The sequence below is a fragment of the Papio anubis genome, chromosome 7, assembly GCF_008728515.1.
Source record: "Papio anubis isolate 15944 chromosome 7, Panubis1.0, whole genome shotgun sequence".
In the NCBI taxonomy this organism is placed as follows: Eukaryota; Metazoa; Chordata; class Mammalia; order Primates; family Cercopithecidae; genus Papio; species Papio anubis.
The window spans coordinates 90013975-90026304 of record NC_044982.1 but is presented as its reverse complement, the minus strand read 5'-3'; the positions used below and the strand labels follow the sequence as shown (position 1 = coordinate 90026304).

The window sequence follows — 12330 nt, the reverse complement described above, 5'->3', positions numbered from 1 at the left end:
TAAGCTTGAAAATTATTAAAATGAGTAAGTAATAAAAGGGGCAAACACAGAGACAGAGAAATCATACAGTAGAGCCTCAGTGGCTTCAAGGCTACCCAGGACCTGGACACACAAGCTCTAAGGCAAGGAATGGGGCCCCTGGAGCAGTGGCTGTCTCTATGCTTCTGTAAGCCTCTCCAAAACAGGTTTGTGGTCCCCGTAGTCTGGGCAGGATCACATAGACCCACTGTGTAGATTTTCAGAAGAAAACAGATGACTCGGATTTCATTTTATTGTCATGAAAACCGTAACTGAAGCTAGTTCATCCCGTGAAATGTCCACCTTTCAGAGTGTTCTTTCTCCCGACAATAAAATAGCCCAACAAAATCACAAAAAGTTTTTCCCCATCTTTGTCTTACAAGCAATTTTTGAAAAAGTTTCTCAATGCACAGCTGAATGCTACACACAGGATTGAAACGTTTAATCTTCTCTAAAGGAGCAATGCCCCGGTCAGTTCCCTTTGGCTGGTAGCACCATGGTTGAGTTTTCTTCGAACCGGGCTTTGCACTCCGGCTTTTCCACACTCTTCCAGCATTTCCTGGATGATGACTTGCAAGGCTCTTCCCAGCAGGCTGGCCGGGAGCCCACGCGATAGTGGAGGGACATGAATGAGTGCCGCGCAGCCCTTTCCGTGATGCAGAGAGAGGTAATAGGTATAATCACAGACGTATCTGCAACCACAGGAAATGCCACATTAATTCTTGGACCAGCCTCTAACCTCAGTGAAACATAAGCAGAAGGGGCAATGCAACACCCACAAAGCCTGAGGGGGGAGGACTGACACCCAAGGGAGACTTCAGTTGTGTTGTTTCACCTCAGAAAGAACACGGTGCCGGGGATGAGGTGGGGAGAGCTGGCTCTTGGCCTCATGATCTCATGACCAGCAAGTGACCAAGACAGAAAGGGGTCAGATATTCCACAAACCAGTCCATAACACCGGCATCCCAGTGAATCCCTGTCATTCATGTCTTCCTGAGTCACTTACTCATTCATTCCTTGGGGAAAGGGGAAACCACCTACTGGGGATCAGAGCTTGGAAAAACAAAGGTAAATCAATCTTTATCTGGGGCTACATCAACATAGTTAACTCACAACTTCGGTCACCCCGAAAATCAAAATTAGAAAACATTCACGAAATGTTAGTGGCTCTTGAAGTCTGCCTTCCCATCTCTTCTCCTAGATCCACACACCAAAGACCATGTTCCCACAGGGAGGTCTCACAAACGAGCCCCCACGCAAAGTGTTAGCAACTGTGCTGACCTGCACGCAGCAAAGAGGGGCGATCTGGGGGCAGCACTGCATGGCCAAGTGGCCGGCTGGACGGTACAGGATGGCTTCTTGGAGGCTAGGGGGATGCCGAAGGCCATTGCTTCTCTCCTACCTGCTCAGAGGCCTAACAAACACCCACAGAGCATACCTGCCTGCATCTCGAGAAAATAGCACCTCGACATCCTCCACAGCTACGTGCTTGCAGACTGCCTTCATGCAGACCCCTGACTCCAGCATGTCTGGGCCGCCAGGTAGGCACACGCCGCCCTCCGGCCGGAAGCCCCGGATGTCGGCGTCCCGGTAGCCTTGGTTCTTGCCAGACTGTTCCAGAATGATCGCCTTGGCGGAGGTGTCCATGCCCACATGCACGACGAGCTGTGTGAACAGGCAACAGCAGAGAGACCCCAGGAAAATGAGGCCCACCCTGCTCACCAAATGTGCAGGAGGGCCACTCCTTTAGCGAGCCCGGCTCCATGCCAAACGTCTCAAACCCCAAATCCACTGGGAAACCCCAGGATCCCCCACTAGTGTCTCCTAATTAATATGGCTGGAAAGAAAAATAGCTGGATTCTTTTGGCTGAATAAAAACTCGTGCTGCATTTACATTTAAATACTTTTTACTTCAAATTATTCTTACGGAGCAATGTATTCTCTTTTTGTAGGGGGAGGGTTGGAGGGAGGAGAGGCAAGCTGGTTAAGTGGTGAGGCTACCACAGCAGAGGCTTCGTGTTTTGGTGGAAACCTGCATCATTTTATTTTATTTTATGTGTGTATTTATTTATTTTTATTTTTGTGAGACAGAGTGTGGCTCTATAACCCAGGGTGGAGTGCAATGGCACCATCTCAGCTCATTGCAACCTCCGCCTCCTGGGTTCAAGTGATTCTCCTGCCTCAGCCTCTGGAGTAGCTGGGACTACAGGTGCACCACCACGCCCAGCTAATTTTTGTATTTGTAGTAGAGACAGGGTTTCACTATCTTGGCCAGGCTGGTCTCAAACTCCTGACCTCAAGTGATCCACCCGCCTCAGCCTCCCAAAGTGTTGGGATTACAGGCGTGAGTCACCGCGCCCACCTCCTGCATCTTTTTTAAAAATGAAACTTAATAAAGGAAGTTAGTAGCAGTCCAATGAAATCTTAGAATTTATTAAAGCTGATTATTTTTCCTTTTAGAAAAATAGCTGCCCAAGTATTTTATCAAAACATCTGGGGCACTGTCTGAATGGCTTGATAGTGTATGTTGTTCTTTTTTTTTTTTTTTTGAGATGGAGTCTTGCTCTGTCGCCCAGGCTGGAGTGCAGTGGCACTATCTTGGCTCACTGCAAGCTCCACCTCCCAGGTTCACGCCATTCTCCTGCCTCAGCCTCCCGAGTAGCTGGGACTACAGGCACCCACCACCATGCCCAGCTAATTTTTTTTTTGTATTTTTAGGAGAGACGGGGTTTCACCGTGTCAGCCAGGATGCTCTCGATCTCCTGACCTTGTGATCCACCTGCCTCAGCCTCCCAAAGTGCTAGGATTACAGGCGAAAGCCACCGTGCCCAGCCGTGATAGTGTATGTTTTATTAACCTCATCATCTGGTCCTTGTTTGGGGAATTTTGGGGGGGGGGGGTGAGGGTGTACCTGTTTTATATACAATAATTATGTCCAGATAAAATGGGCTGGGTGCTATGAAGATGGGCCTCCCCCAGATTGGCCACCCTCCCAGTCGTTCCCTGGGCACAGAGGTCCTTGCCTCATGCCCACCTTCAAACCTACCTGCCCCTCATGGGTATGGATGGGGCCCAACCCAAGGGCCTCTCCCTTAGGTGGAAACTATTTTTGAGTCCTGGCTGGGAATAATACTTCCATTTCTTTTCCTCCTCCTTTCTCTCCAGATTTTCTATTAAGACCTACTCCATATTTTGACTTAAACTTTTACAAACAGACCCAGAACCTTAGACAATCAGCTGGGATCTTGCAGGACTGGTGGGGCCTGGGGACGGGGTGCCCCTCAACCATCAACCCTAGAACCAGGGCCCGGGGGTCTCAGACTCCAGCTCCACCACATCGCCAGCCCCATGCCCCGCTGCCTCCCGCCATCATTTACTTGTGGCTGATGATCTTCCCAGATTCCGGTGACCCTCCGCTTAGCCTCCCTGTAGTCTACAGGCAGCTCCAGAGTCCGCAGCTGCACCACTGTGTCATTCCCCAGGCCCAGCTTGGAGAGCTCCTGCGGAAAGCGGCAGGTGGACTTGCCTCAGTTAATGGAGCGGGCACCAGGAGTCCCTGAAAACCCAATCCTTGGGGTCTACTTCCGGGGTCTCCCGTGGCCTGGACTTTGCCCTCAAGGAGCTCACAAAGTGGCAAGGGGCCAAGAAGAGAGTCACAGTTCCCACACAAGAGGCAAATGCACACAGCAGCACCTATCTAGGAGGGAACACAAGAGAGGCACGTCTGACAGCCATGTTTGCCAAGGGGATGCAGGTGAGGTCTGTGGACAGGCGGGAGTGAGCCAGATGGAGACGCTGGGGAAGAGTATGCCAGGCGGAGGAAGCTGCAAGGGCAGAAGACATCATCAGAACCTGAGGCCTGGCCGGGAACAGTGGCTCACGCCTGTAATCCCAGCACTTTGGGAGGCCAAGGCAGGCGGATCATGAGGTCAAGAGATCGAGACCATCCTGGCCAACATGGTGAAACCCCATCTCTACTAAAAATGCAAAAATTAGCTGGGCTTGGTGGCGCGTGCCTGTAGTCCCAGCTACTCAGGAGGGTGAGGCAGGAGAATCGCTTGAACCCAGGAGGCAGAGGTTGTAGTGAACTGATATCGTGCCACTGCACTCCAGCCTGGCAACAGAGCGAGACTCCATCTCAAAAAAAAAAAAAAAAAGAACCTGAGGCCTTTGGGGAACTTGGCGTGACCTGGTGCTCCTGGCAAGGCTGAAGGCTTCTTCGTGTGTCTTGAATGCCTCAGGACAGGACATTTTGCACCCCTGGACTCTTAACAGCATCCCCAGATATTTTGACAAGGAACTCACCACCTCCACCCACCTCCAGTGCCAGGGAGTACTGCACACCAGGGAAGGCTGGGAACAGACACTGGGGCAGTCTGTGGAAGCCAGACTGAGAGCTTAGCTCAGCGTGAACTTTATTCTTAGGGCAATTGGGAGCCATGGAAAGGTTGTACTCAAGGAGCTAAAGAGCCAGAGCTGCTTCCTAAGGGGATAGAGGAGGAGGCAGAGCTGGGCTGGGGATATCATGCCGGTGATTGGGGTCCTGCCGAGTTTGAAGTGCCCAGGGAGGCTGGCCTCTTGGCTGTTGTGTGTCTAGAGCTCACAGACAGGCTTCTGGGAGGACACTGCCATGTCTGGGCAGCAAAACCTATAGGTTAGGTGAGACGCAGAGAGAGAAAGAGATTCAGAGAGAGACGGAATGGGGAGGAAGTGAAGGGCTGTGGAGCCCCAGAGTCAGGCAGCACCCTCCTGCCCAAACAGCCAGCAGTTTGCAAGGAAGAAAAGAAGCAGCGCAAGAGCTTAGAGCTGTGCGTTTCACTCTTGGTAAAAGTCACATCAGGAACGTTAACACCATCTCCAAAAGGCCCAGCCCTTTCCCAGCACCAGGAGCTATGCTTATCATCAGGATGGTTTTCAATTTACGCCTCTGTTTTTCCTGACTACTTTCCTGGCATTTCAGGGCACTCGGGAGAATGCTTTCTTGGACAGATAATGGCCAAGCCAGGCTGTCTGGCCTCTCCCAAGATCCCAGATAGGAAGTTCCAGGTCCCTGCCTAGGCCTCAGAGGAGTCAGGTCTACCCAGATGCTGCAGAGGCAGGTGGGGACGACATGCCCAGATGAGGCTCTGCCTGGGCTGCCTCATCCAGGAGTGGGGTGGCCAATTTCTGGCATCTCGGGTCTGTCCTTGATCAGCTCAGCCTCCCTGCGGGGCTCTGCTCCACCCTTCAGACACCTGCTCAGTTCCCTCCCCAGCTCAAGCTTTGTTCTCTTCCAAAAATCAATGCCAAGACCAGCATCCCCACTGAGGCCCTGGCGGGGGAGATCACTGGCCTGACTGTGATGGTGGGAGGCAAGAAGGAGGGCCGGGTAAGCACAGGGCAGTGGACTGTGGGGCCCAGGAGGAAGGGGCTGCAATTCCAAGTGGACCTCCCCAGGCCCAGACAGACCAAAGGGACTCCAGGCAACCCTGCATTCTAGGTCTTGTGCCGCCATCCATCTTGGGCCTCCTGTCCTGAGGGTACCTGTGAGGCTGGGCATGGAGGGGGCACACTTCAAGGAGTGGGGACAGGAAGCCATCACGCTGGGGTCCCCTTCAGCTCTGCCAGAGGATCGCTTGAACCCAAGAGGCAGAGGTTGCAGTGAGCCAAGATACCGCTGTTGCCCTCCAGCCTGGGCGACAGGGCAAGGCTCCATCTCAAAAAAAAAGAAAAAAGAAAAAAAAAAAAAAACAAGAAAGAAAAGAAAAGAAAGTGATATTTATTAGAATCTGATGAGCCTGGGGCCGGTCGGAAGCAGAGAGAACACTCTGCACAAGCAGACTGCTGGCTGCAGCCACTCTTTCTGCCAAGAAGGGCTGGTTGTTTTAGCAAAGGGCATGTCGGTTCCATGCAGACCTAGGAGAGCCAGGGCTTTGTGTTTTCTGAACTGGCACACTTTCTCGGCTAGAATTTCAGAGTGTTTTATGCTAACGCAGGGAGGACAGAGCCGGTGTAACCACTGTCCGCAGAGTGAAATCCAGGGCATTGCTGAAGCTGCAGGAATGAGCCGGCTCAGCAGGGCGCTGTGTGCCCAGCCCACAGTCCCTCGAAAAGGCGTGAACCTCCCCACCTACAAAGGTCCCGAGGAAGCAGAGAGCCCTGCCTTTGGCCTCTTTCTCTCACTTCTTCTGAATTCCACGTCTCCCGAAATCCAGTTGCCAGGAACACATGGCAGTTTAACAAAGGGAACGGAAGGAAGGAAAAAGACACCAGTTGCTCTCTGAATTTGTTCAAATCCATTGAGGCTGTGGCACCAGCTGGTGTTGAAAAACAGTTGCTGTTTTTCCAAGATCTGAGTCTTCTCTTATCAAATATGAGTTCGGGGCTAGCACCAGAATGCATGAATGCATTCATTTATTGAATTGTTCCAGAAAACTCCCTGAGAGCCTAAAATGCAGCCTCAGCTCATGGATACATGATGGAGGCTCGTGATCTTGGAGATGTGTGAACTAGAAGCGGGCAGGGCTGGGCTACAGAAGCTGAGGGTGAGGACTCAGGGTGAGAGAGAAGGAGACCAAGCCCCCCTGCTTCCCCTCACTGCTGTGAGAGTTTGGGCAACTCATTGTAGTTTTCTGAGCCTCAGTTTCCCTATCTGTGCATCACAGTAATAACAGGACTTTGACAAAGGTAAGCGAGGCCATGCAGGTGAAGGGCTGCATGAGGGGAAGGCTCTGTGACCAGGGCTTGGAGGATCAGTAGGAGTCTTCCAGCAAAATAACTTTTTTTGTGGTTGTTGTTGAGACAAAGTCTTGCTCTATCACCCAGGCTGAAGTACAGTGGCACCATCTCGGCTCACTGCAGCCTCTGCCTCCCAGGTTCAAGTGATTTTCATGCCTCAGCCTCCTGAGTAGCTGGGATTACAGGTGCCCGCCACCACACCCAGCTAATTTTTCTATTTTTAGTAGAGATAGGGTTTCACCATGTTAGCTAGGCTGGTCTCGGACTCTTGACCTCAAGTGATCCTCCAGCCTTGGCCTCCCAAAGTGCTAGGATTATAGGCATGAGCCACCGTACCCGGCCCCAGCAAAATAACTATCCACAGAGCAAGAACAGTGAGGCTTGAAAGTATGTGCGAAGACCTTCCTTCCTTTTTTTCCTTCTTTTCATCCTTTCTTCCCCTTTCTTTCCCTGCCCTTCCACCTTTTCTTCTTTACTTCCTTCTTTCTTTTCATGTTATCTTCTACCCATCAGTCATGGGACATGGATGAGGCACCTACTGCTTGCAGTCTCTGTGCTAAGCTCTGGCTGGGGGTTTTGGGGTATGTGTTGTGGAAGGGAGGTCAGGGTGACAATGGAAGAGGGAGAGATAATGTGTTCCTCTTCACCGGATGGGTTGGAAGGGACCTGGGATTTGGGAGCTATCCCATATAGCTAAGACCCAGGCCTGGCCTCCAACACCATCCAGGCTGGAAGCTCCATGTGAAGACAGAAGTTACTGTCAGAGCCAGAGGCTCACCAGGCACAGGAAGAGGAGCACGAGAGATGAGAGGAGGCCAGGCAGAGCAGGGAGGGGAGAAGGTGCAGGACAGCCGTCAGGGGAGCAGCAGGCAGCCATTAAAAACGACGTATAAAGCATTGATTGACATGGGAAAGCCCTGGAGAAGGAAAAAGTTTAAAAATCAGGGTCTCAGACTGTTGCCTGCAGCCATGGATGGAAATGGAGCAAGACTGAAATGGTCATCCCCTGAGGGAAGAACTGGGGCTGATTCCCGTTTCTTTCTATACTCTTCATAAGATTTTTATAATGAATGTGTATGTACCATATCTCTGGTTTTAAAAAGAAGGGTTTCAAAATAGTCCAGTAATCCTACTAGCTGTCTCTGGAGGACCCTTACTGTGTGCAGGCACCATGCCAAACACCTCGCCACGACCCTCTTGATGAAGTGCTGATGATGTCCCCATTCTACAGAGGAGGAGACTGAGGTCTAGGGAGGGTACGTTTATTTATTCATTATTGATTTTGGAGACAAGGTCTGGCTCTGTTGCCTGGGCTGCAGTGCAACAGCGTGATCATAGCTCACTGCAACCTCAAATTCCTGGGCTCCGGTGATCCGCCCAGCTCAGCCTCCCAAGTAGCTGGGACTACAGGTGTGCATCACCATGCCCAGCTAATTCTTTTTTTTTTTTTTTTTTTAGTGATGGGGTCTCGCTTTGTTGCCCAGGGTGGTCTCAAACTGCTGGCTTCAAGTGATCCTCCTGCCTTGGTTTCCCAAATTGCTGGAATTACGGGCATGAGCCACCACGCCTGGCTGAGGGTACGTATAAAAGAACAGAGGAGTTCCAGGAAGCAGCCACACAGGAGATGCTACCACAACAGTGGGGGTCCACCATTTAGGCCTGATCACAGCCCTCACAAGTGGGGAAATCCTGGAATGCCAGTTAACGATCACTCTCTTCCTTCACGATGCCAAGTTCCATCTTCCAGATGTGACGCTTACCCCAACCCACTCCCAGTATCCTTTAGGTCCTTCTTCCAAACTGCTGGGTTGGTCTTCCCTGAAAAATCCAGGAAGGAAAAACAGCAATGCCATAATTCCCAATCCTCTATCTGGAGTGGTTGTCTCCAAATATTTTTGATCACTTGTCCCTGTTTATAAAAATATTCTAGCGTGCATAAGCATGTGTGCATGCACGCACATTGCCATTAGCTCATGTCTTGATGTCTCAAGGCACAATACACACTTCAAGTGAGCCTCTGGTTAATAAATGGATGTAAATCTATATTTTAAGTGGTTTTCTTAGTTCCTTCCTTTTTGGCCAGCTTCTCGGCTTGTCATTGTTTTTCTATTGAAATGGGCTGACACAGAGCTCCTGTGAGTGGTAGGAGAAGTGCCACTCAGCTGTTTCCTCATGGTTTGCCCAGATTTGTATTATGGTCTTCTTCTTCTTTTTTTTTTTAGGTCATTTTTGTGAGGATTCCTTGGTCATCATTTGAGGATTAGTTTAGTTAAAACAGGATAATATAACCCTGAAACCCATTAACTGGGCTGAAACACTTTGTAATAAATTAGAAGTGAATCAAAGAGGGAGGACCTCTCTATCACCACAGCATCCCTTTCCCCACCAGTGCAAGGATCCTCCTCCCAGGAAGCCATGCTGTCCAGGGAGGTAAGGACACACAAGGCAAGGCATAGTGTCAATGTCAGTCCAGCTATGACATACTGACGAACGTTAATTTCTTATGTTTTATAGACTAAAACTATAGAAATTCACACCATTAGGATGCCCACTATCAAAAACCAGAAAAGAACAACTGTTGGTGAGGATGTTGAGAAATCGGAGGCCTTGTGCACTGTTGGTAGAAATGTAAAACGGTGCCGCCATTGTGGAAAACAATATGGTGATTCCTCAAAAAATTAAACCCAGAACCACGTTATGATCCAGCAATTCCATGTCTGGGTATGTGGCCAAAAGAATTGAAATCAGGATCTCAAAGAGATATTTGCACACCATGTTCACTTCAGCATTATTCACAATAGCCAGGAGGTGGAAACAATCCAAGTGTCTATCAACAGATAAATTGATAAAATGTGGTAAATACATGCAATGAAACATTATTCAGTTTTAAAAAAGAAGAAACCGGCAGGGCGTGGTGGCTCTCGCCTGTAATCCCAGCACTTTGGGAAGCCAAGGCAGGCGGATCACTTGAGATCAGGAGTTCGAGACCAGCCTGGCCAACATGGCGAAACCCCATCTCTACTAAAAATACAAAAAGTAGCTGGGCCTGGTGGCACGTGCCTGTAATCCCAGCTATTTGGGAGGCTGAGGGAGGAGAATCGCTTGAACCCAGGAAGCAGAGGTTGCAGTGAGCCAAGATTGTACCACTGCACTCCAGCCTGGGTGACAGTGTGAGACTCCATCTCAAAAAAATAAATAAATAATAAAAAAGAAGGAAATCCTGTCACGTGCTACAGTGTGGATGAACTTTGAGGATATTATGCTAAATGGAATAAGCCAATCACAAAAATACAAATACTGTATGGTTCCACTTACATGAGGTACCTAAAATAGTCAAATTCATAGAAACAGAATAGTAGTTACCACAGACTTCCCCAGGAAATGGGGAAGCATTATTCAATGGGTACAGTTTTTATTTTGCAAGATAAAAAGTTCTGGAGATCTGTTGCATAACAATCTGAATATAAACTCTACTGAACTATATACTTTAAAGTGGTTAGGTCATAAATTTTATATTGTGCATTTTTAAATCACAGTTTAAACAACATAGAAATGGAAATCCTAATACTGTATTTTTTCCTATACCCCAATGGATCACCTTGAAAACCCCACTTTGGAAATGACTGAGGATCCTCAAAGAGGTGATGATGTAGGAAGTGTTGTAAAAGGCCTGAAGGATGAAGGGTAGAAGGATCTGCAGGAAAAGGCTGTGCAAGAAAGGGCTGGCCTATGACTCACTTTAGGCAATCACTTTAGGCAACAGAATTCAGCCAGCTTGGGGCCTAAGTGTAAGAAGTCCTGGCAGCTTCTGCATTTCGCTACCCAGCTGTAGAGACCTCAAGGAGAGATCACAGGGCAAGGGACAGGCCCTGCTGTCCTCACACCTGAGTCAAGCCCCCATGACTCCACCTCCTGCCTCCATCTCACTGCAACCACATGAAAGCCCCAAGAAAGATAAGCAGAAGAACTTCCCTGCTGAGCCCTGTGGACCTACAGAGCCAGGAGAGAGAATGGTGGTTTTTTTGATACTGCTAAGTTTCAGATTGGTTTAATTTGCAGCCATTGACAGCTGACACAGAGCATTATAATAAATACTGTGAGGAAATGCACTATACTCAGAGTTATTTTTAGATGGTGAATTACAATCTAATTTTTAAAATGTTTCTTTTTGGTGTTTAGAGGTTTTTTGTAATTGGAAAAAAGAACAACACATGTTGTTAAAAGTAAGATGCATGTTTTTGCTTCCTCAGAAATATAAACTTTTTAAAACAATGATATTCCTTCAACAAATGTTAATTTTGCCTCTACCATGTGCTAGGCCCATGCTAGATGCTAAAGACAAAGTGGTGACCAGGACAGAGGAGAGTGAGGAAGGGGCAGATACAGAGAACATTGCCATGGGATAGGGAAGGTGCCCAAGTTCAGTGGCAAACGTGGGAAAAAATAAAGATTTATGGAGAGTGACATCAACAAGATGACAGAAGAGAAGATCCGCTGGCACCACTCCTTCCACAAAAATACCATTAGAAACTATTTAAAGACAAGAATGCCACCTAAATAAATCCGAACAAAAAGGAGAAACAGAGAAACCCTCTGGTCCCACAGAGTTAAGAGAAGCCGCAACCAGTAAGAGAATTGGTCTTTTCAGACTGTGGTATCCCTCCCCTAAGCCAGCATAGTATCACTCACAGAGAATTTCCCTAGACCTGTGGTTGCTGAGGGGAGAGGAGGGAATTGGAGGTGAACATTCAATCTTCCCACCAGTCTGGGAATCTTCATAAGAAGCCTACTCCAGTCCCATTCCATGGGAACCACTGGGAGTGCCAGGAGGGCTGAACCACTGGGGGTGCATTGGGGACAAAGAATGGGGCACTGATCACAGAAACTGGCATGTCAATCTTGGTGGCTACGCAGCACTCAAATCATCAAGGACACCACATTAAAGAGCCTGGCTAGTACCATAGCATCGCAAAGACAGTAATTGGTGGGAAGGTCTGAATCTTTAGTTAGATTTTTCCATAAAGCCCAGATGTTCATGTGGAGGCTTCCCCTGGCCTTGAAACAACCTAGAGGCTGGAATGAAGTTCCTGTGCCTGCTTGTCTTCCCCAGACTGGGAAACAATGGCTGGGCAGTGGTTTAGCTCCAGAGCAGTGTTAAGTTCCAGTGTTTACTGTATGTCTTCCTCAGACTGGGAAACAATGACAGAGCAACAAGTTCTACTGCAGTATTTTAGTTCTGCTACTCACTATAAGTCCTCCCTAGAAAGGGAAGAAACAACAGGTCAGTGTTTAAGTTCTGATATTAACAAGAATAGATCTAACATCAAAGAACACATGAAAAAATGTAAGAAGTGGCTGTCTTTTCAAGTTCACAGGTATTGATGTAAAGACACAAGGAATGTAAAAATTCAGGGAAATATGACACCACCAAAAGAAACCAACAAAGCCCTAGCAATAGACCTCCCCCAAATTGAGTATTTGTGAAGTGTCTGACAGAGAGTTCAGAATAATTCTCTTAAAGAAGTTCAGGGAATCACAAAAAACCTATGAATAGAAAGCTAAACAAAATTTGGAAAACAATCCAGGAACAAAATG

The 12330-nt window shown here is 48.5% G+C and overlaps 1 protein-coding gene across 1 annotated transcript in view; it reads right to left on the bottom strand.

Annotated features, from left to right (window-relative positions):
- Window positions 1-253: 253 nt before the first annotated feature.
- The window catches only part of PGPEP1L (pyroglutamyl-peptidase I like), a 48531-nt gene continuing 36454 nt past the window's right edge, over window positions 254-12330 (bottom strand). The window contains 4 exon segments of the mRNA XM_031668307.1: window positions 254-555; window positions 557-710; window positions 1457-1683; window positions 3396-3518. Coding sequence (XP_031524167.1) covers window positions 490-555; window positions 557-710; window positions 1457-1683; window positions 3396-3518 — 570 coding nt within the window. The 3' untranslated portion in view covers window positions 254-489.